A 23,027-nucleotide genomic window follows, 5' to 3' on the forward strand; every position below is an offset into this window, starting at 1 on the left:
GGGGAAATCGGGTAACGGGGATGGGGATCCCCAGTATTCGAATTTTGAAATCGGGTACGGGGCGGGGGAATGATATTTTGATCCCCATCCCCATACCCACCCAATAAGAATTATCTGAAATATATATTTTTTTTATTATATATATTTTTGATATTATTTATAAATAAATATTTATGTAAACTTCATCTTTTTGTCAATATTTAAATTCTATTAATAAATATGTTCAAAAAAAGGAAGATTCTTTTAACAAAAGATCTTTATCAACATGTTAATTTCCTTGATTGAAACAAGAAATTTATTTTATTTTGATGTTTGATTTTAACTTCATATTTTACAATCCATAATATTTTATATAATAAATTAATAATATTGTTAACGGGGATTTGTGCGGGTACGGGGACCTAATCCCCAATGGGGACGGGGACGGGGAATCCCCAGTATCTTATTACGGGGATGGAGAATGAAGTCGGGTATGGAGATGGTAATTTAATCCCCTTACCCTACCTTCCCCATTGCCATCCCTAAGAAAGGATTTCCATTACTATCTGTAAAATGTACAGTGTCAAAGATTTCTCTCTGCAAATTCCTCCTTATATACAGTGTGTACAAAATATTTCTCTAAGCAAGTTATATCTAATGTACAACCATGAGTTACAGCCCCTTCAAGCGAGAAGTGAGATCAATGAAGGTTTCTTCTCGGCAAGGAATTGTGAGTCCACCCATTGGATGGTCGAATCCATATTCTTCCTCTGCCTTACTCAGCAACTCTTGAAATGATGGCTGACTCAAGACAGAAACTGGAACCATGTATCTCTTCTTTTCACTACATTCTCCCACATACACCGGTAAGAAGCCTTTTGGAACACCAGCATGTATTAAATCTGCTTTACAAGCCAACAAACTTCCTCGCCGGAGAATCTGCTTAGCATGCATAATGGCAGGCAATCGGATAATGATCACTTCAAAGAGGTTGAGATTCCAAAAGGAGTCGGACGAAAAGAGTTAATGGATGTAGATACTGATGAGGACTTGATTTCTGTATGAGATAATATGTATGGTTGTGCATATTTATAGATGAGAGAGTGCTAACGAAATATTGATATCGATCTGGAATGAAGAAAGAATTGTATGGCGGAAATTGTGTCATGATTGGGAAGAGACACAAGCTTCTGAATTTTGAAGGATCACATGGTTCTGTCTAAATGATATCTGACCTGAAGTTATCGAGTCATATATTTGTTGGTGAACATTATGTTTATGACACCCTGGCTGGAAAGGAATAAGTTTTAGATGTGGATTGGAGTTTTCTTCGAGTCACTGATTCCCTCTCATTACAAGGCATGCTTTAGACACATGTCTCTGTATTTTGTTGAATGGACTAGGTTAACTTGTGTATTCTTGATTTTTTTAGGTTGAACTTTGGTTCCTTTGTTGTCTGTAATCTAAAGGGTATATTGTTTGAAGACAAGGATAGATAGACCAGGAAGACAAAGCCATGTGAGTTTTCACAAGGTAATGTCCCTAGACCAATAGGACCCAATACTCATTTCCCTCTTCACCACTTCTTTTCATGTACCTTATGATTTTCAGCATACACCTTCATCATCTATTTATAGCACCCACATGACTGATCAAGTTCAACCGCAGCAACTCAAAGAGATCTATTCCTTCCCAAGAAAAGAATCAAACTCTTCCTGTTTGCACAGATTCAATTTTCTTTCTTGTTCTTCCACTTTAAAAATATATATAAGCCATGGGTTTCCGGTTGCCTGGAATTTCTAATGCCAAGAGAAGTCTTACTAGATCTCTATCTGCTTCAAAGAGCTTTGATATCCCAAAAGGCTACTTTGCAGTATATGTTGGGTTAAGCCAGATGAAGCGATTTGTGATTCCAGTCTCATATTTGAACGAGCCTCTTTTTCTGGACTTGTTGAGTCAATCTGAAGAAGAATTTGGATATAATCATCCAATGGGTGGCATCACAATCCCATGCATTGACACACCTTCCTAGAACTCACTTCGTGAATGAGGGAACACTAATAGGATCCCAGTTCATCTGCAAAAGCTTCCTCATTCACAAAGCTGCTAATCAAGAATTCAAGATGATGACAAGGTAATGATTGATGATCAAATATATCTTGAAGCTGCTTGTGTTGATCAAAATCTTCTGTAGTACGTCCGGAGCTGCTTGAGAGCTGAGCAGAAAATTTCTCAGTTTTGGAAGCAGATAGTAGCATGACCCCTCTGAACTCATTGGAAACAAAAGTTTTGAATCCAATTTTTGAATGGAAAGACAGTCAACTTCTGTCTTTTAACACCCTGTCAACTTTTTTGTTAGTCCTCCACAGGAAATATAGGAATACATAAATATATTTTAATTGATCTTCCACTTTATTATGTTGATTTTCATGATATTTTTATAATTTTAAATTATTAATCTCCCATATTTAATCACCAAATACATCAAATTTTCACGAGGAAAAAAATTAAAAAACAAAATAAAAATAAGATGAAAGGTGCTGTTTTGGAAGAGGTGAGGCTGTTGCTGAATGATTTTGAGCTTGTGTCGTGGAAGCATGTTAGGAAGAGGGGTAACCAAGAGGCGCATGGTTTGGCTCGGCGTGCTCTGGAAAACTCAATGTATTGTCAGGAGGTTGGTCCTCCTTGGCTACATCGATATTCTTGATAAAGTTCTTTGTATCTGATGGAGTAGGCTAGAGGGCAGTTTTTCTTGGAGTTGCTATTACGGTATTACCTGAACTCAGTTTATGAATAAAGGCTATTTCAAATATAAAATAAAATAAATATATAAAACAAAATAAAAATGTAAAAAGATGATACTAGGGTATTACAACTCAAGCAGTTAAGCAATTCTGTTTTGTTCTTGCCTGAACCAAACAAGCTAATAACATCCGTGCAATCTGAGGAAAAATGTATTGAGCACAATTTATCAAAGCTAATGTCCGATCGAAATCCATCTCCAGGACTTGACTACACTTTTCCTGTAACTGCTCTATTACAATTCAAGATTGTTGTTTTGTCATGATACTAGGGTATTTTGTCTTTGATCTTCAGTCTACAGTCTACAGAGGCTATCTTTTTTGTTTGGTCACCATTCTCTTTAAGCAATTCAATTTTGGTTGCAGACACATACCAGAGAAAAGTAATTAATATTTGACCAATGCATCTACTAAATGACTGAGACAGTATTGATATCAAACCTAACCGCTGGGATTCTGGCTGGGATAAGATCATCTTCTATATCTGAAACACTATTTGAGTTGCTAAACCAGTCGATCCAAGTTCAAATATAAAACTAAATGAACTGACAAAGCCATCATCTGTCTTTCTGGACTTGGTCTCTATTTAGACATGCTAAGTAGTAACTAAATATATTTCTACTCTTTAGCCTTTAATTGACGTTTTAAAGTTCCTTAGATATGAATGTGAAGGATAATCAAGCTGTACAATTTATATAGCCATTATAATTATATACTTGATTTCTAGTGACAGCAGGCTGTCATATATATTGTAGTTAATCAGCACAACAGAGCCAGGAGAGGAAAATAATAAGACTGCAAGGATTTGAGGAATTGAAGTAAATTATATTCCAAAAATTTTCTGTACAACAAATGAAGAAGTTTACACGAGTGAAAAGACAAAATGGCCTTCTTGCTTCATTTGATTTCAAAAATCAGAGTCCTCATGGTGGCAATAGCTTTAGAGGACTCATGACATGCCAGCTTTCTGCTTGTAGAAATTTGCATCTTGATCTGCTCAGCACATTGAGACCTTCACAAACAACATTGCATAAGTTGTTTCCGGCTGGCCCCTCATAGCCTCATCTTCATGTGTCAAATCAATGAGTTCAGAATTGAGGGTGATCAATTTCGATATGAAGTTGTATCTCAGATTCACTTCATTAATTCATTCACTTAAGCTTGAAGTGAGATCAAGGAAGGTGTGCTCACTGCAGGGGATGGTGATACCGCCCATGGGATGATCAAATCCAAATTCTTCTTCTGCTTGCCTCAACAAATCTTGGAATGAAGGATGGTTCAAGTATGATATTGGAACCACGAATCGTTTCTTCTGGCTCTCCCCAACATAGACGGCAAAGTATCCTTTAGGGATATCTAATGTCTTTGAACCAGATAGAGATCTAGTAAGAGTTTTCTTGGCACTAGCAATTGCTGGTAACCGAAAACCCATGGTTTTTATCTTTCAGGTGGAAATGAAACAAGAAAATGAACCAGAAAGACTTATGAAATGAAAGAAAGCTTAATTTGATACTTGGGAAAGAAGAATTGAGTTGGTGATGAAAAACTTGATCATGTGTGTATATATAGATGAAAGCCATTAGCATAGGTACATGAGATGAGTGGTGAAGAGTAGTCCCCTCTGCTATTGAGAAGTCCAAAAATCACATGCTTTTGCCTTCCCATTAATTGCACTAAATTCATCTAGGAACATCAAGCCACCCTACCATGTGGCTTTGTTTTCTAGTCTCTATATGATACAGAAAGCTGAAGAGGTATTTTCTTTTGTTTGATCAATGAATTAAGAAAGTCCAGTTGGTGGAACGTTACTATTTAAAACCGCACTGATTTGAAGGGTGTTGAGATATTGTAGACAATTTGATGTTTTAAGATATTGTAGACATATTTCTTAGAGGTGAGGTGAGTTGAGTAACAACTCTCTCCCTCGCGCCTTTTCTGTCCTGTACTCGAGGTACAGCAGCAAGAGTCCTTTGTTTTCTCTCCACAAATCTATTATCAGAAGTGGGTTTTCGGGTTGTTGGTTGTCGTTAGAATGGTTAGACATGTTCGAAGACACATCCCATGTGATACTCCGAATATCAAATGCTTATGGATCTTTATTACATTTTTCCAAATTATATATAAAGATCTTGAACTCACAAAGATCTCACCAACTTAAGCATACATCAGACTATCATTTGAAAAAAAAACAAAAAACAAAAACAAAAAAACACAAAACAAAACAAAAAAACAAATAAATATAGCAGGAGCATAGTTTATGTTTCCATTTTCTTCACTTCCACCAATTTTAGTAGAATGTTCTAGAGTTCAGTGGAAAGTTTCCTCTGAATTTTTTCCTGCAGATATGACACGTCCATTTATAATTCATGGTACAGTTTTCTCTTTAACAATGGATAAGAATGCTAGTATGGAGCGTTCTCATACCCAGTCATACAAATAGGGGGATAGTGAATTAGACCACGTTTTGTTATGTATATGATGTCTTACAGTAAAATATTATCAGCTAATCAGAAACAGATGCCCTGTTTATATGGTTATTTATGTTTGTGTCCATTTTGGTGCCCTTTGATGATTGGTACAAGCAATCAAATGAACACAGATTAATTCTTTCTGAAATACATACTTCCAACAATTTTGTATCCTTGACTTAATGCTGAGCAGTTTCAGGCTCTAATGGTTAATAAATCGACATATAACTAGAAAGCGGTTACCAAGTTTTAATTGGTTGATAAATAATTGAGAACTTCCATTGTCCTCATCCCACTGACATCAAAATCTTGGAATGAAGAGGTTCAAGTATATATAAGTCCGGAATCTCAAATCCCTTGTTTTGGCCATCCGATCCCCAACATATACTGCAAAATGCCTTTTGGAATATCCAAGTCACTCTTTGAAGCACCTTTCTGGTTTTGAATTGCAATTCTACATTTCTCTTTCGTTTATCAAGAGATCAAGTTTCTTTTTTACTCTCCAGGTCAAAATGGGAACACATTATATATTTTAATTCATAATCCGCTGTTTACTAGATTTTTATCTTAATAGTTAATATAGCTTCTTTTATTGATTAACCCCAAATGGCAGCATTCACTCACAAGAAATGAAGGACTACTTTATACATTGTGGCTTCTATCCCTGGTGAGTGGTGATACAGTAATATGGACAGTCCTGCTGTAGAATCGAATAACAAAAACAGCTCAGTTCTTCACAGTTGAGGATGAATTTCGAAACTGAACACAAATGGAAAAGGAAAAAGTATTCTTCCTCTGCCTTACTGTATAAGTAGCATTCAGTGAAAACCTAATTGTAGGATAAATCTGCCCTAGGAACTCTAGAAAGGAGGGCTTCCTCTGCTCGGTTCTTCTTTTCACTATTCTCTCCAACATAAACTGACAAGAAGCCTTTCAGAACACCAATGTGGGTAAAAGACTTGAATCTTCTTTGTTTGCAAAAAGCTTCCTCGCCCTGGAGAATCTGTGCCATCTTCAATAACTCTCAGAGGTTGAAATTCCAAAATGACTTGAAGAAAATATTTAATGAAGATTCTGATGACAACTCGATTTCTATTTGGGATAATATGTATGTTTATTAGTATATATAGGTGGAACGCTGCTTAGTAAAATTTTGATCTGGAATATCAAAAGAGTCGTACGTAAGGAGTAAGTTCTGTGGGGTTTGGCTGTAGACATAGGCATTTGAGCTTTTTAAAGGATCACATGGTTATGTCTAAATGATATCAGATTCTCAAGGACCAAGAAGTTATTGAGTCTCTATATGTATTGGTGGACATTATGCTTAGAGATGTGAATAGAAAAGTCACTTGTTGATTGAGTCACTGATCCATTTCATTACAAAACACGCGTCAGACTCGGACATCTGTATTGTTGCCAACATATATGATATTATTAGGTTGAACTTTCACATCAGGTGGTTCCATTGTTGTCTGTGTTCTGATATGGAGGTAGGGAATGATGTTAATTTGAAGACAAATGCATGTGATCGTTCACAAGGTAATGGCCGTAGCTCAATAGGACCTAAGGCTCAGTACATTCCTCTTCACCACTCATTTCCATCCACCATATACAGCTTCATCATCTATTTATACCACACATGACCGATCAAGTTCATCACCTGCAAATTAATCTCTAGTCGATCTATTCCTTCCCAATAGAAGAATCAAACCTTTCCTGTTTTCGGAGTCCTTTCAATCTTCTTTCTTGTTCTTCCACTTAAGAAAATATATAAGCCATGGGGTTCCGCTTGCCTGGTATTGCTAATGCCAAGAAAAGTCTTACTAGATCTCTATCTACTTCAAAGAGCTTAGATATCCCAAAAGGCTACTTTGCCGTCTATGTTGGGAAGAGCCAGAAAAAGCGATTTGTGATTCCTATATCATACTTGAACAAGCCTCTTTTCCTTGATTTTTTTAGTCAAGCTGAAGAAGAGTTTGGATATGATCATCCAATGGGTGGCATCACAATCCCATGCAGTGAACATACCTTCCTAAATCTCACTTCGCACTTAAGTGAATGAGTGAACACCAAGGAAGTGAACATGGGTTCAAAGTCGTATGCAAAGCCGTGTCATATATGCACAAGCTCGCCAATCAAGAAGAAGAAGAGGCACTGGTTGATTATCCACAATTCTTGAAGCTCCTGAGTCCTGATGAGGGGAATCTTCTACAGTTTGGAAGCTACTTTGAGTTGAGCTTGTAAAAACCATATACATGCTCACAATCATACGCACAACAATCACAAAAGGGATCAAGGCTTACCTTCAGCAATCACTGGCATGGATTCCATCTTATGCAGCTGCTAAACTCGATTACTGAATATGGCCTTCTGTTACTTACCAACTTGCTTCTCAATGGACAGAACTTATGCAAAACGTCGATAGTAATCAGGGACCAATTCATCTATATATATAGGAGACTTAAACCTCAAGAAGCTTCCCATTAAAGCTATCCATATCGGTTTAGGTTTCCTAGTTAGATTCTTAATGTAACACTTCATTGTGGTCTTTCTTGCAGACCAAGAATAGGATTACTTACCTTAATGAATAGATGCACTCTTCCATTAAGTCACTAGTATTGATTTACAGTTTGTATCCATGTTAAACTAGGTTTGACATTTAGCTAATCATCAATTACTTTATGATGATATGTGTTAAGTCCATATTTGATCTAAGAATCTCCCCCTTGGACTCACACATATCATGCTCGATGATTTGCACCAAAGAACATCAAAACCTACTTAACTTACTGAAGTGCGCGCCAGATGACAAACTCAAATCGAAAATCCATTCCAACATGGTTAGATCACAGTTACTTATGCAGAGCAAGAAACAGTATACATTTTAACAAAAATGCAGAGTTTCAAAACCACTAACACAAGCTCCTGTAATCCACATATGTCAAACCAGAAGTGATACGATATATGCTAATGTGTATCAACAAGAAGGCATATACCAGATCCTACTTTATGTTTCTTAAACCAGAAACTCAAGCAAACTTTTCTGAACACCGATGGCTTAAAATTATTGCTTGAACCTTAACATCATGCTAAACATGATTTAAGCCACCTGATAGCAAGTATGATATTCAAAACAAGATGATAATTTCCAAAATAAAACAATAAAGCTGCAGCAAAATCATAACTGGAAATACCTCAAAAATTTATTGATAATAATAAAATCTGTCATTACAAATGAGTTGTGATAAATAAAACAAAAGATCACAACTGAAAAGCACAAGAACTCAGAAACCTTAGAATTTTAATTGCTCCAACTGGACTAACTCTATACTGAACCTAAGCATCTAAATTAGCTAAAACTCCAATGCTTGCTGTATGCTTCTGGAATGCTGCTACTGACAAGGCCTTGGTGAAGGGGTCTGCGAGCTGTGAATTTGTGTCAATACTCAAAACAGCTATTTCACCATGTTTTACTCTTTCTCTAACACTGTAATACTTTAAATCAATGTGCTTAGAATTATTTGATCTTTTACTGTTCTTGCTAAAGAAAACTGCAGCCTCATTGTCACAATAAATCACAAGTGTACCAGCCACAATGTGACTCAATACTTTGGTCTACATGAGAAAATTCCTAATCCAAAGTCCTTCACATACAGTTTCATATACTGCAATAAATTCGGCTTGCATAGTACGTAGAAGTTGAAACAAGAGTTTGCTTCATGGTTTTCCAAGCAATAGCACCTCCTGCAAGCATGAATACATATCCACAAGTCGACTTCTTGGAGTCTGGATAATTCCCTGCAAAATCCGAGTCTGAGAATCCAATGAGTTTCAGATCCTCCACTTGCCTATAAACTAGCATGTGACTTTTAGTTCTCTGCAGGTATCTCAACACTTTCTTCCCAGCTACCCAATGCTCATGGCCTGGATTAGACTGGAATCTTGACAAAATCTCTACTGCAAAAGACAAGTCTGACCTAGTGCAGACTTGTGCATACATGAGACTTCCTACAAGTCTAGCATAAGGCTTTGACTCCATATTTTCTTTTTCAACATCATTCTTGGAACTTTGCTTCTTGGTTAGCTTATCTCCTTTAGACATAGGAACTTTTCCAGCTGCACACTTTTCCATACCAAACCTCTTTAAAACTTTGGTAACATAATTCTGTTGAGACAAACCAAGTAGTCTCTGTGCCCTATCTCTTTTAATCTCAATACCTAGTACATAGGATGCTTCTCCTAAGTCTTTCATGTCAAAATTCTTTGACAGAAAGCTCTTGGTATCTTTAAGCAGTTTGATGTTACTGCTAGCCAAAAGTATATCATCCACATAGAGTACCAGAAAAATAAAATTGTTCCCAACTGTCTTCAAATAAACACACTCATCCACAAGATTTTCTATAAATCCAAAAGTAGAAATCACCGAGTCAAATTTCTTGTACCACTGTCTAGAAGCTTGTTTTAGGCCATAGATTGATTTTCTTAACTTGCACACTAAGTTTCACTTCCAGCTTGTACAAAACCTTCTGGCTGCCTCATATAAATCACTTCATCTAGTTCACCATTCAAGAAGGCTGTTTTAACATCCATTTGGTGCAGCTCCATATCAAAATGAGCCACTAAAGCCATGATTACCCTAAACAAGTCTTTTGTAGAAACTGGAGAAAAAGTCTCAGTAAAGTCAATGCCCTCCTTCTGTGTAAAACCCTTGGCAACTAATCTTGCTTTATGTCTCTCTACATTGCCATTTGCATCTCTTTTGGTTTTGAAAACCCATTTGCAACCTATAGGCTTCTGGTTGGGGTCAGGTTCAACTAATTCCCAAACTGCATTTTGACTCGTGGAATTAATTTCTGCTTCCATTGCTAGCTGCCATTGATGAGATTCATTACTTTCAATGGCCTGATTAAATGTAGTTGGATCATTGTCCTCTGCACAGTCCATTTCAATTTCTGCTTCTTGCAGATAAACAATGTAGTCACTCTCTTCCCCCCCCCCCCCCCCTTAAGTTGGTTTTCTTGCTCTCTGTGATCTTCTAGGCTGAGAATGTTCAGAGTTAGGTTGAACTACAGGTACTTGATCAGTGACGTGGTCAGTTACTTGACCAGTGACAGTGACTTGGTCAGTTACTTGACCAGTGACAGTGACTTGGTCAGTTACATGGTCAGTTACTTGGTCAGGAACAGGTACGTGATCAGTTACTTGGTCAGTTACTCGACCAGTGACTTGATCAGTGACATCTTGTTCTAAAGGCAATACTACACTTATATTCTCATCTGACACAATTTCCTCAAAATCTGAGGTTAAATCCTCAAGGTTTGTATTGTGAACTTTTTCACTTAGAAACTTTACTTGATGTGTTTCAAAAATTCTAGGTGAATGATGAGCAGAATATAATTTATAGCCTTTAGATTTATCTGGATAACTTATAAAATAGCAACTAACAGTTTTGGGGTCAAGTTTATTCAAGCTTGGATTATAAATCCTAGCTTCTGCATGACATCCCCAAACATGGCAGTGATGAAGACTAGGTTTCATGCCACACCAAAGCTCAAAAGCAGTCTTTTCTATAGTTCTGCTAGGTGTCCTGTTGCAAATATAATTTGCAGTTTTTAAAGCCTCACCCCACAGAAATTTTGGCAAACCAGTTGTACACATCATACATCTAACCATGTTCAAAAGAGTCCTATTCTTTCTCTCTGCAACACCATTCTGTTGTGGATTATAGGGTGTTGTGCATGTATTGAGCTTTAATTCCATTGTCTTGCAAAAACAAGGCAAATGGACCCTTTTGTTGGCCGGATTCAGTGTACTTTCCATAGAACTCACCACCTCTATTTGATCTTATTGATTTGATTTTCTTTTCTAGTTGATTTTCTACCTCAGACTTAAAGATTTGAAAGGCTTTCAATGCTTGTGCCTTTTCTGAAAGTAGATAAATATAACTGTATCTAGAAAAGTCATCAATGAATGTGATAAAATACACATTCTCACAGATAGTTTGATGCCTAAATGGTCCACATATATCAGTGTGTATGAGTTCTAATAAGTTTTGGCTTCTATATGCAGTCTTCTTTCTAGTATTAGTTATTTTTCCCTTAAAGCATTCAACACAGTCTGTTAGATCAGAAAAATCAAGTTCATTTAGGATGTTGTTTTTCACCAAAATTTTCAGTCTCTCTTTTGAAACATGGCCGAGTCTTCTATACCATAAAAATGCAGACTTTTCATTTAGTTTGGTTCTTTTAACACCTGTTAAAGTGCTAGTACTGTTTGTGTTATTTTCAACAAGTAAACTTTCTTGTTGAGCCATTGAACAATTTAACTGTAAATAATCATTCGAGATAACACCAGAACCAATTTGAACAGAATTTTTAGAAATAAGAATTCAATTACTATTCATAACAAGTCTACAACCAGATTTTACTAAAAGAGAAACTGAAACCAAATTCCTTCTCATGGAAGGTACATAAAAAACATTGTCCAAAACTAACAATTTTCCTAATCCTAAATCGAGCTTTAAGGTTCCAATAGCCTTGACTTCCACTCTCATGCCATTGCCTACACACAGGTTCACTTCATCAGTTTTTGGGATTCTCCTCCTTATGAATCCCTGCAAGGAATTAGTAATATGAATAGGTGAGCCTGAATCTATCCACCAAGACTGTGGTTCAACATTTATAAGATTAATTTCTAGGGAAAAAACTGTATTAGAAAAAATCTTACCCTTTTTGGCTAACCAATTCTTATAGCCAGTGCAGTCCTTTTTCATGTGTCCTACTCTTTTGCAAAAGTAGCACTTGAACCTAAATGGCCTGTTTTCCTTGGCCACTGCAGCTGTTGAACTCTTAGTTATGGCTTTGGTAGGCTTGAGCTTATTCTGGGGCTTTTTCCTTTTAGGCTTCTCAATGAGGTTAATGGTTGCAGCAGGTTCCTTTTCTTCCTTGATCCTAGATTCCTCATCCACACAGATGGATATAAGTTCATCTAGAGTCCAGTTTCCCTTTTGAGAGTTCCTAAGATGACTAAAACTGTTAGGCAAGGAATGTAGTGCATAATGCACTACCTGCTCATCCCTAACCCCCATCGAGAGTTCCCTGAGTCTGCCATTTATGTTGATCATCTTCATGATATGCTCTCTAACTCCCCCTGAACCCGTGTACTTCAAATCATGAAACTCCTTGGTTAGCCTAGCTGCTTCTGCTTTTTCACTTTCTTTAAACTTAGCACCTATGAGTTCCAAAAAATCTGATGCTAGCTCAGGCTCTTCTATACTTCCCCTGACAGTCTTAGACATAGAGGTTCGGATGAGTTTCTTATCCATTCTATTGGATCTATGCCACTTCTTGTAAAGATCAGTATCTTTCTTGGTGCTCTTTTCATTCAACTCTTCAGGCTTATACTCAGTAAAGCAATAGTCTATATTCTCATGCATTCCCATATAGTTCTCAACAGAATCTAGCCAAGCTCTATAGTTGGTTCCAGTTAACATCAAGACACTGTTCAAATTCATGTAGGAGTTACCTAAGGAGCAAAACAAAATTCAAGTGAGTTCTCAATTTTGAAAAGAAAATAACTTTAAGTTTTCTGTGTTTTATTTAGCTTTAAGCAACCAAAACAAGAACATACAGAAAACCTAAACAATCCATACTTGCATTCATATCAGTCCATAACCAAAAACAATGTTAAGCAACACTTTTGAGCAGAAGTATAACATCCTGGAGTTCTTTATCAATATGCCATGTTCAATGAAAACAAGTTATCCAAAGAAATTTATCCACATCATTAGACAGAAGAAAAATTTCTAAGTATCCGAATTTATTTTCATCAAGCATGCATACTGCTGTTTTGTATTCTAAAACCACACTTGACCACTTCTTTGGAAGATAAAACTGAAGCAAAGTTTTAAAACACAAAACACAATTTCAGTTTTGTTACTCGATTAGGTACTTGATCAGTTACCTGACCAGTGACTTGGTCAGTTACTTGACCAGTGACAGTGACTTGGTCAGTTACCTGATCAGTGTTTTCTGCCAACATCAATGAAGAATGCTTTGTGCATCATAATCACTTATGCCAACAGAAAACCACAAAACATATGAGCTCTTTACTTTACATTCTATCCAGATCCATCCTTGTAAGAAAATTAAGCTCTTGTATCTGTCAACCTTAATAATGTGTAAACAATTTCTGGGAGATTTTTGTTCTTCATGCAATTTTACACAAACACAGATACAATACCATATCATCAATCAATTCATCATGCATATTCAAGCACAATCAAAAAATTGTTTAGATTCCAAGAAACCATAAAACAATCAAGAAATTGTAAATTTCATCCGATCACCATCTACTCTAGCCTAACGCACGCCGAGAATGCTACTAGGGTTCTTGACCACAATCAAAAACTTAAAATCATGCTATGAATCGAAATCAATTTCACATAAAAACCTGTTTTTGCTTTTTCCCCAAATTGCTGCAAAAAATCTTAACAGAAGCGTGAATTACATAACCAGATGCAGCAATCGACTCTATTGGCTTCTTGATTCACAACAGTTGGGGTTTTGAATCCCTTCTCGAGATGAAAACATCTCGCGCGTTTCCGAATCCAATCACAAACCTTCATCTTGATCAAAATTGACCGTTATGATACAACAGTCTCCTGTTCTTCATGTTTTGGTCGGGTTTGGGCTTGGATAATCCGCGTGCTGTGACTAGGCCTTGATCGAGTAACTTACCTTGATCAGTTACTTGGTCAGTTACCTGACCAGTGACTTGGTCAGTTACTTGATCCGTAAAGCAAAAACCCCTTTTTTTTTTTTTCTTTTTTTTTTTTTTTTCAAAACCCTAAAACGATTTTGATGTGGCTCTAATACCAATTGTAAAAACCATATACATGCTCACAATCAGACGCACAACAATCACAAAAGGGATCAAGGCCTACCTTCAGCAATCACTGGCATGGATTCCATCTTATGTAGCTGCTAAACTCGATCACTGAATATGGCCTTCTGTTACTTACCAACTTGCTTCTCAATGGACAGAACTTATGCAAAACGTCGGTAGTAATCAGGGACCAATTCATCTATATATATAGGAGACTTAAACCTCAAGAAGCTTCCCATTAAAGCTCTCCATATCGGTTTAGGTTTCCTAGTTAGATTCTTAATGTAACACTTCATTGTGGTCTTTCTTGCAGACCAAGACTAGGAATACTTACCTTAATGAATAGATACACTCTTCCATTAAGTCACTAGTATTGATTTACAGTTTGTATCCATGTTAAACTAGGTTTGACATTTAGCTAATCATCAATTACTTTATGATGATATGTGTTAAGTCCATATTTGATCTAACAGAGCTGAAAGTTTGAAATTTATGCACAAGCTCGCCAATCAAGAAGAAGAAGAGGCACTGATTGATTATCCACAATTCTTGAAGCTCCTGAGTCCTGATGAGAGGAATTTTCTACACAGTTTGGAAGCTACTTTGAGTTGAGCTGAAAGTTTGAAATTTATGAAGCTCACCAATGGTGATGCAGCATGAATATGACTCCATTGACCAGAAGTTCTGAATGCAATGTTAAACTCAAAGACAACGAATTCTTTATTTTCATCCACTTTCTTGTCTTATCTTTCATCATCTGATTTATGTTATTGTGTTTGTTTAGCTCTTACTAAATGGCATCAAATTTCCAACAAAATGAACTTTTATTCTGTGCTATTTTATTCATGCCTAACACGTATTGTGGATCTTGAATTACGCCACATTTTGTTGGATTATGCCACAGTTTACAATAAAAGATCTATCCAACAATCAGATGCGGTTAAAAATAATGCAAATTAACTGGAGAGTTCTAAACTATTCTCCAAACTATTCTCCAATTACCTATATTAGTCTAGAAGTTGTAGATTGATCTAGAACATGTAGAGTCATCATGTAAAATTCTAGAGTTGCTAGGGTATTCCGGAACATGATGTAGAATGATCATGTAAGTGTAGTAACATCTAGAGTTGGCAAGAGTATGGTCTAGAATTATCTACAAACAACTGTTTTTGGTGTTAGTAGTTCACCAAGATCGGTTGAGACATATATAAATATGTAAGCTCCCTAGTACAATGTAAATCAAGGAATCAAATAAGCAATTAGAAGCAAGTTAGTGAACTAAGCTAGAGGTTCAAAGCTTTTCATCTGTTCTTTTTTAAATTCAGCGTCCGTCTCTTCTTTTTCTTTTTCAAATTTAGTGTTCTAGAAGGTTCACTCCTAGCGCAGGGTTACGGGTTTCAAACTCTTTAAAAAAATATATATTAAAAATTAATATATATATATATATATATATATATATATATATATATATATATATATATTTAAAAAAAAAAGTATTCTACTACCACTTAGGCCTATACTCAAGTTTTGAAGTTTGTTCTAGCCCATCATAGCTAGTCTCTTCTGCACCAAATTATCGGGTTCCAAACTCTTCCAAAAAAAAAAATTTAGTATTCTACTACCGCTTTGGCCTATACTCAAGTTTGAAACTTTGTTCTAGCCCATCATAACTAGCTAGTCTCTTCCGCACCAAATTATAACAGTGGTATCAAAGCCACAAAATCCAACAGTGGTATCAGAGTTTGTTGCGGTCATCAATTTGGTACGTTCCATTTGTGGCCTTCACCCTGTCTACCTCCAACCAAACATATATTTCTTTTCTCATCTTTAAGAGATAAAATTATGATTTTTGGAGTATCAAGATGAGGACCTTCTTCATGTCTCAAGATCTATGAGACATAGTAGACAAAGGGTTCTCAACTCTGAAAAATCCGACGGTGAAGCAGTTGAGGCAAGAAAAGAAAGATAAACAAAGAGATCCAAATGCACTTTTTGTCATTCAACAAGCGGTGGACGATGCAAACTTATCAAGAATCATGGAGCTACTACATTAAAGGAAGCTTGGAATTTACTAAAGAAGTTTTACATAACTGCAAAGGTACGTTCTGTCAAACTAGAACTATGAGGAGAGATCTAGAAAATTTGAAAATGAAAGATAATAAGATCGTCAAAGATTACTATTCCAAACTAAAGAAAATAGTGAATCAATGAAGAACCTATGGTGAAAAAACTGGTGAGAGTGTGAGAGTAGAGTGGTAGAAAAATACTCATTAGCCTCACCGAAATAAATGACCCAATAGTTACCGTCATCAAACATTCCAAAGATATATCAATTTTTTTTTATGATAGAACTAACTCTAGAAAGAAAGAAAAATACTCATTAGCCTCACTGAAATAAATGATCCAATATTTACTGTGGTCGAACATTCCAAAGACATATCAACTTTTTTGATAATTAATAGAATTAACATATTGAGTTTTTTTTTGCTACCACTGTAGTTGCTACCACTGTAGTCTCACTAGTTTTTTCATCATAGGTTCTTAATTGATTTACTATTTTCTTTAGTTTGGAATAGTAATCTTTTACGATCTCAGTATCTTTCATTTTTTAATTTTCTAGATCTCTCCCCATAGTTTGTAGTTTGATGGAACGTACCTTTAAAGTTATATAAAACTCCTCCTTTAGTAAATCTTAAGCTTCCTTTATGTAGTAGCTTCCATGATTTTTGAAAAGTTTGCATCATCCACCGCTTGTTGAATGGCCAAAACTGCATTTGCATATCTTTGTTTATCTTTTTTTCTTGTCGTAGTTGCTCCATTCAAAAATGCTGACTTAATTCTGGATGATGAAATCAGACATTGGGTAAGAGAACTTGCAACTTTTCAAGGCGCGAGTCCTCGAAACACAATCAATGGCAAAACCTAGTTAATTTGCTAGTATGTGTATCTAGACTGCACATCTCTCTATAGAAGGCTCGAAGTTGTCACTTGTGCTAGCATTAGGTCCCAAATGTGCTCAAATGTGCCGATGTCACCCCCTTTCATCTCTTGCCGAAACCTTTTCCTTTGATGCCTTGGTCTCTAAGTTCAAACGGCACGAAGATTGATTCTCGAATTTTATGGTCTATTCCAATGCAAAACAATTGTCGATGTCATTGAGGACGATGGTGTCAATGGAAAGAAATCATGTGAAAGAGGGAAAACAAAATGTATGATTCTATTGGGTTTTATATTTTAAAATTGTATATTGAAATAAGCGGGTGTTTTGTATAGTAACTGTCTCAAAGTCACATTCCACATATTGCACGCAACTAGACTAAAAAGTCATTTTCGTTACTCAGAAAAGAAAATCGAGAAGTATCAATACACGATTTCGTTATTCAAAATGTATGATTCAGCTGGGTTTAATATTTTAAAGTGTATACTCAAATATGTGACTGTTTTATGTCACGCCAATCTCAAAGTCACATTCCACGTATTGCAGATAGACTAAAAACTCATTTTCATTACTCAAAAAAGGAAATCGGGAAATCGACACATGTCTATTTTTACATATAGTAATTGACATAATTTAACCTATGAAAAAAAAGAGTATATTTTTACTGCAGCGCGTGGAGTAAATCCCTGTTTTCTTATACTAGAGAAAGATCACCGAGAAAGCCCAAAAGGGGGATCAAAAAACTCGTCATAGAGGCTGTTGGAATTTGCTCGTGTTCGCTTTTTCGGTGCGAATTTCAATTTCCGGTACCCATTTTTGGGATTCAATTGAATTGGGATTATTAGGTCTGAATTGAAATGGTGCTCTAATTGTTTTGGTGATGCTTAGTTTGGCATGTTTAATGCTTTATCTTTGTTAAATTATTGATTTTTTTTTTTATGAAATTTTTATTCTTCGAGCTGGTTTTCAGTTCATATGACTTTTTTTTTTTTTCCAGAATATTGTTTTTTTCTTACTGGAAAGTTTGGATTAAGTTTCAGTTATGGTAGTTTATAGATGATAGGTTGGATTCTGCTAGGTAGAAATTAACCATGAAATGGAGTAGGAATTGGTTCTGTTAGTATGAAGGGTCTTTGAATTCATACTGTTTTACATAACTATTTGACTCTTACAATCCTTGGGTTACTTGCAGTCCTATAGATGTCTGAATCACAAGGAGACGAACACGATTCCACAAGCTTCAGGGCTTCATCCGTCTCAGGTATTTAGATTTAGGGCACACCATGAATTTTAATTCAATCCCAATTATAAACCCAATAACTCATTTGATTTGAGATTGCAAAATCCGAGCCAAGCTTGCATTTTTACCGATTATGAAATTTGGATCGTGTTTAATTTTTATTTGTTTCATGGAAATTGCGGGAAGAATTGTTAGAAATGCTTACTTAATTACTCAGTAGCCAAAGTATCGTAATTTAGGGCTCAGTTTTACTTTCTCAAATTTCAAAATTTTGGTGCTTTAGTTTTCGTAATTGTTTGATCGAGTGATTGAATTGTGGGAGAATTGAAGGAAATGATAAGGAATTATCATTTATCTAAGAGTTAGTTCTGTTTGCTCCTGACTTTTGCTTAGTTGCCCCCTGAGGAGAGGAAAAAACAGTTTCCTTACACGTAACAAACTCTTTCTAGATGTAGAGATTAGCTGCGGTGTATATATCACCTAACCTCCACCACTTCCCTCCACTATCGTTGTGTATTCCTTCACCAGCATTGCAGAGCAACTTCTTTAAACACTAATCTGTTCATCGTCTGTTGAAAGTTCATCAGAGCTCAGATTCAAGATAGAACTGACCAAGAACTCTTCCACTTGCTATGCGTTTTCTGTAATTGGCTTATGGCTTGCGTTCGGGGTTGGTTAATTAATTGTTTTTGTGTTCGTTCAATTTCAGGTATTTCAATAAATATTGTTGCTGCTCCTTAGTTCAAATTAGATTATTTGTGCAATATGGTTTGTTTAAATTATAAATTTATGTTTATTGTCGGATTGCATGCAATTTTGTGGCATTTGTTTTTATTTTTTTGGGGGGTTTTCATCATGTTTTTTGTTTCTGGGTTAGTTTCCTATATATTAATATGTTTATTTGCATGATGTTCTGCTTGCAGTATATTCCAGTGAAGAATATGAAGGCAGGCTAAACAATATTCCAACAGTCTGAGCTGCTTCTTATTCAAAAGGAATACAAATTGTAATCTTCTAATCAGTTGTCAGGATTTTCAATTTATCCAAATTCAGGTCAGTAATTCAAACTTGAATGTCCCTGTTTGTTCATTCTGTAAATTCTATATATTTGTGCTGCCTTCACACACACTGTTAATTTTTAGGTAATACAATTACCTCTTTCCTGATTAAATATAAAAATATAGTTGGATTTACAATTTTAAGCTTCAAGAGTCTTTTTATTTTGTTTCTTTCCTGTGGGACTTGGGGTATTGGATGAGTGAAAATATTCGCAACAGCCTCAGGTAGTACAGCTGAGTCTTCAAAATTTGACTTCAACGACATGAAAACTCAAGATTTATGTTTGTACTGATGATTGATACTTTGATAGTCTCTTAATCTTCTGTTTGAACTCTCACATGCTGGATTGATGGAGATAATAATGTCCAAAGGTTGAGTCGAAGGTTATATTGATGTGGGATTTATAAATTTGTTCTTGATAAAGTGGATATCCAGGAATTAGGTTTGTTGTGATTCCTACAGCTTCTAATTATGAAAAAAAAAAAATCTTCTCTCTCATCTGTTAAACAAATCTTTAGGATAAATGTTTCGGTTTGTACATGCAAGTCTGAGAAAGAGTTTTAACATTTTGATTAAACTTTCTGATTATGTTGAGTATTTATCTGTGTCGCAAAGATACATGTTCAATATACAAATGATTTTATACAAACCTATAGCTGCACCTCTGATCAAGTTTCTAGGTGGGAAATAGTGATTTTATACAATGCCTCTGATCAAGTTTCTAGGTGGGAAATAGTGATTTTATACAAACCTATAGCTGCAGATACCTCTGATCAAGTTTCTAGGTGGGAAATATTGATTTTATACAATGCCTATTGTATATGGACTGATGTATTATCCTTTGTCCATAGTATGAAGGCATTCCTGGAAATACAGTAGCTTCAACATAGCTTAGTCTGCTGGAGTATCATTAAAATGATATATAATATCTGACATATATTACTTAAAAACCCGACTCAATTTCAGAACAAAAAATAAATAAATTAAATGGTTGATTGCTTTTGGGTAAAATAATGAATACGGAAGTAATCAAGATTGTTTAAATTTTTGGGTGTATGGAAAGAATCTGTTTCCAGCAGTTATTACCAAAGATAGCCCTTCATATGGTGTCTTCTGGTAATTGGTGCAAAACCTTGGTGATCTTTAGGTTAAATTTGTGCCTGAAATTGAAGAAATGCCTAATGCATATTTGTTTTCATTTCCATGGTATGTCTATGAGCCATTTGACCTGCAAATGCATCATATATTGAATACAACCAGCAGCACATACTATCATTTCATAATTTAGGTTCAGCTTCAGTACTTTCTAATATATCCTCTTCAATTCTTTTTATCTTCTGAAATCACTTTGGCACTTATCTATGTCGAACTCAGAGCTAAACTCTACGTTTCTGTTCTATGTGGGTGTTCAGAACAGGAATATGGGTGTCAAAAGTTTACTTCATTGTTCCAAAGTCAGTTTATAATTATTCAAAATGGTTTATGTCTGGAATTGTTTTTGAAAGTAGAACCAAGAAACATATTTCATTTTCAACCCAATAAGGAATTACATAATGGGTGTTTGTAGTTTATTGTGCTCAATGACATTGCCAATTTGATGAAGTTATGTTTTTGATAACATCATACCATAGAAATTGGTAGAATAAGGTGTGTGAAATAATATCTTTTAAGAAATCTCATTGTACCAGTGGATTGCATAAACTTTATGCTCTAAACTGAATGTTATACTCTCTTTTGCTGATTTGAAACACATATATGCTATGTGTATGTATGTGATTTATTTGTAACCTGTCTTATTTTGACTTTTGAGTTTGCAGTTTTTTTGGAGTATATCGGATCTATAGCCTTCTCTGTCCTCTGTCTGCTCTTTTACAGGCTTTCATGAGAAAAAAAAAAAAAAAAAAAAATCCCCGCAGCATCTCGCGGGTTTAAGCACTAGTTAAAGGAATGAAAAACAGCTGTTTTCAAAATCATAGACTGTAAGAAATAACAAATGTTGTTGTGAATCGTCTACATGTCTGCTGCACGGTTAAAAGAAACTTTCATCAAATTGGATTACATCAAAAACACAAATCTTCCTGCAAGGTATTAAACACTTGCAAGATTCGTACTGATCAAGCTAGTTTCTTAATTGGTTATGTTATTTACATTTTGATTTGATTTTTCCCGGAGCTAAGTTTTCATGTCACAGTTGTCTGCCTTGCATGTCAGCATACTGTCAGACTTGGATAAATCAATTCTGAAGTTTTTGTGTTTTAAGACCTGCTTCTGAATTGGATAGATTCAGGAACTCTCTTGTTTTAGGATTTAAAACTATAAGCATTATTTCTATGAATGTTTTATGTTTCACTGTTGTTTTAGGAATTTAAACTGAAGCATTATTTACTTACCCTAGAATTCTTAGGCAGCCTAGAAGTATTCGGAATTATCCATTCTGTTTTAGTGGACAGATAGACTTGATTGATAAGACTATAAACCTCCTATATCTCTTTGTTCTCTTCCAAGTTTTTCTATTATTCTTTCTTCTCTATACCTAAGTTCTATGTTTCCATGCTCCTACATCATTCGCCGGATTCCATTTGCATTGTAATTTGGAAGCCTACTATACTGCCTAAGTTGCTGTTTCATACTTGACAGGGTTTTGGGATGAAAATCAGTAAAACAGAGGTGAACTTGAGGAGGCTGCTTGCAGCTGCTCCTCAGCAACAAAACCAGGCAAAACTTTCGCATTATGTTGCTACTTTACGAGAACAGGTAGAACAGCTAGCTGAAGAGAGAACACCGGAAGGCTTACCTAGAGTTTCAAAGGCTGTCTTAAGTGACTATTCAGAGAAGATCGAAGCCATTGCTTCGAAATTAGCTGCTCCATTGCCTGATTTGCAAGAACCACAGGAGTCCCTTGCAAGAATTTCGGTTAAAGCAAAGTCTTCTGAAACAGGAGACAATCAGAGTCCCCATTCTCCAGGTCTGAGAAGAAGATTTGTGCCCAACTCAAACATCCAAGATGGAACTCGTGAGACTCCTAGTGCAGATTCTTTGTCACCTGTCAAACTTGACGCTGCAGCTCAAGCGCACATTGAAAAGCATAGAAGACTTCAGGAGGATTTGACTGATGAAATGGTTGGGTTGGCAAGGCAACTCAAAGAGACTAGTCTCATGATGAGCCACTCCGTGCAGAACACTGAAAAACTACTTGACTCTACAGAGGAGGCTGTAGAAAGGAGCTTGGCTAGCACTGGTCATGCCACTGCACGGGCATCCGATATATACTCAAAGACCTCCAAGACTTCATGTTTCACATGGCTTTTGATGTTTCTAATGACGTGTATATTCATTATGGTGGTACTTTTAATTCGTGTCACTTAGTACGTGTATCCTTGGGTAGGAAGACGAAGACTGAGATTTCACATGGCTTTTGATGTATCTAATGACATGTATATTCATCATGGTGGTACTTTTAATTCGTGTCACTGTGTATCTTTAGGTAGGAAGATGAAGACTGAGACACACCTTCTTTCACCCAGTTCCTCTGTATAACGACCTTTAATGCAAATGAAATTAAAAGTACAGACCTGGCTGCTGTTATACACCTGCCAATAATAATATAACTCGAGTTAGAATCCAGGGATTCCAATGTTATTCATGCGGGGTAGAGT

The 23,027-nt window shown here is 35.9% G+C and overlaps 3 protein-coding genes and 1 long non-coding RNA gene across 12 annotated transcripts; 1 reads left to right on the forward strand and 3 right to left on the reverse strand.

Moving 5' to 3' along the window:
* Positions 1–546: 546 nt before the first annotated feature.
* LOC133738604 (auxin-responsive protein SAUR21-like) lies at positions 547–1,052 on the reverse strand. The gene has a single exon (XM_062166177.1). The coding sequence runs from the start codon at positions 931–933 to the stop codon at positions 652–654; it is 282 nt and encodes a 93-aa protein (XP_062022161.1). The 5' UTR covers positions 934–1,052; the 3' UTR covers positions 547–651.
* A 2,532-nt stretch (positions 1,053–3,584) lies between these two features.
* On the reverse strand, positions 3,585–4,327 carry LOC133738603 (auxin-induced protein 15A-like). The gene has a single exon (XM_062166176.1). The coding sequence runs from the start codon at positions 4,210–4,212 to the stop codon at positions 3,928–3,930; it is 285 nt and encodes a 94-aa protein (XP_062022160.1). The 5' UTR covers positions 4,213–4,327; the 3' UTR covers positions 3,585–3,927.
* A 12,311-nt stretch (positions 4,328–16,638) lies between these two features.
* Positions 16,639–22,841, forward strand: LOC133737564 (uncharacterized). Of its 9 annotated transcripts, XM_062165095.1 has the most exons (5): positions 17,766–17,917; positions 18,265–18,333; positions 19,022–19,080; positions 19,236–19,365; positions 22,009–22,841. In XM_062165095.1, exon 5 carries the CDS (start codon positions 22,018–22,020, stop codon positions 22,735–22,737), a length of 720 nt encoding a protein of 239 aa, XP_062021079.1. In that variant the 5' UTR covers positions 17,766–17,917; positions 18,265–18,333; positions 19,022–19,080; positions 19,236–19,365; positions 22,009–22,017; the 3' UTR covers positions 22,738–22,841. The 9 variants fall into 9 exon arrangements, 8 of the variants coding, with proteins under 8 accessions (XP_062021082.1, XP_062021079.1, XP_062021075.1 ...); XM_062165091.1 differs by lacking the exon at positions 19,022–19,080; XM_062165090.1 differs by lacking the exon at positions 19,022–19,080 and having other exon boundaries at positions 17,771–17,859.
* LOC133737565 (uncharacterized) lies at positions 19,950–20,277 on the reverse strand. Its single transcript, XR_009859870.1, has 2 exons — positions 20,139–20,277; positions 19,950–20,078 (listed from the first exon to the last, which is right to left on the reverse strand). It is a non-coding gene; the product is annotated as an uncharacterized LOC133737565 (long non-coding RNA).
* Positions 22,842–23,027: the final 186 nt, after the last annotated feature.

This window comes from Rosa rugosa, chromosome 3, assembly GCF_958449725.1.
Source record: "Rosa rugosa chromosome 3, drRosRugo1.1, whole genome shotgun sequence".
In the NCBI taxonomy this organism is placed as follows: Eukaryota; Viridiplantae; Streptophyta; class Magnoliopsida; order Rosales; family Rosaceae; genus Rosa; species Rosa rugosa.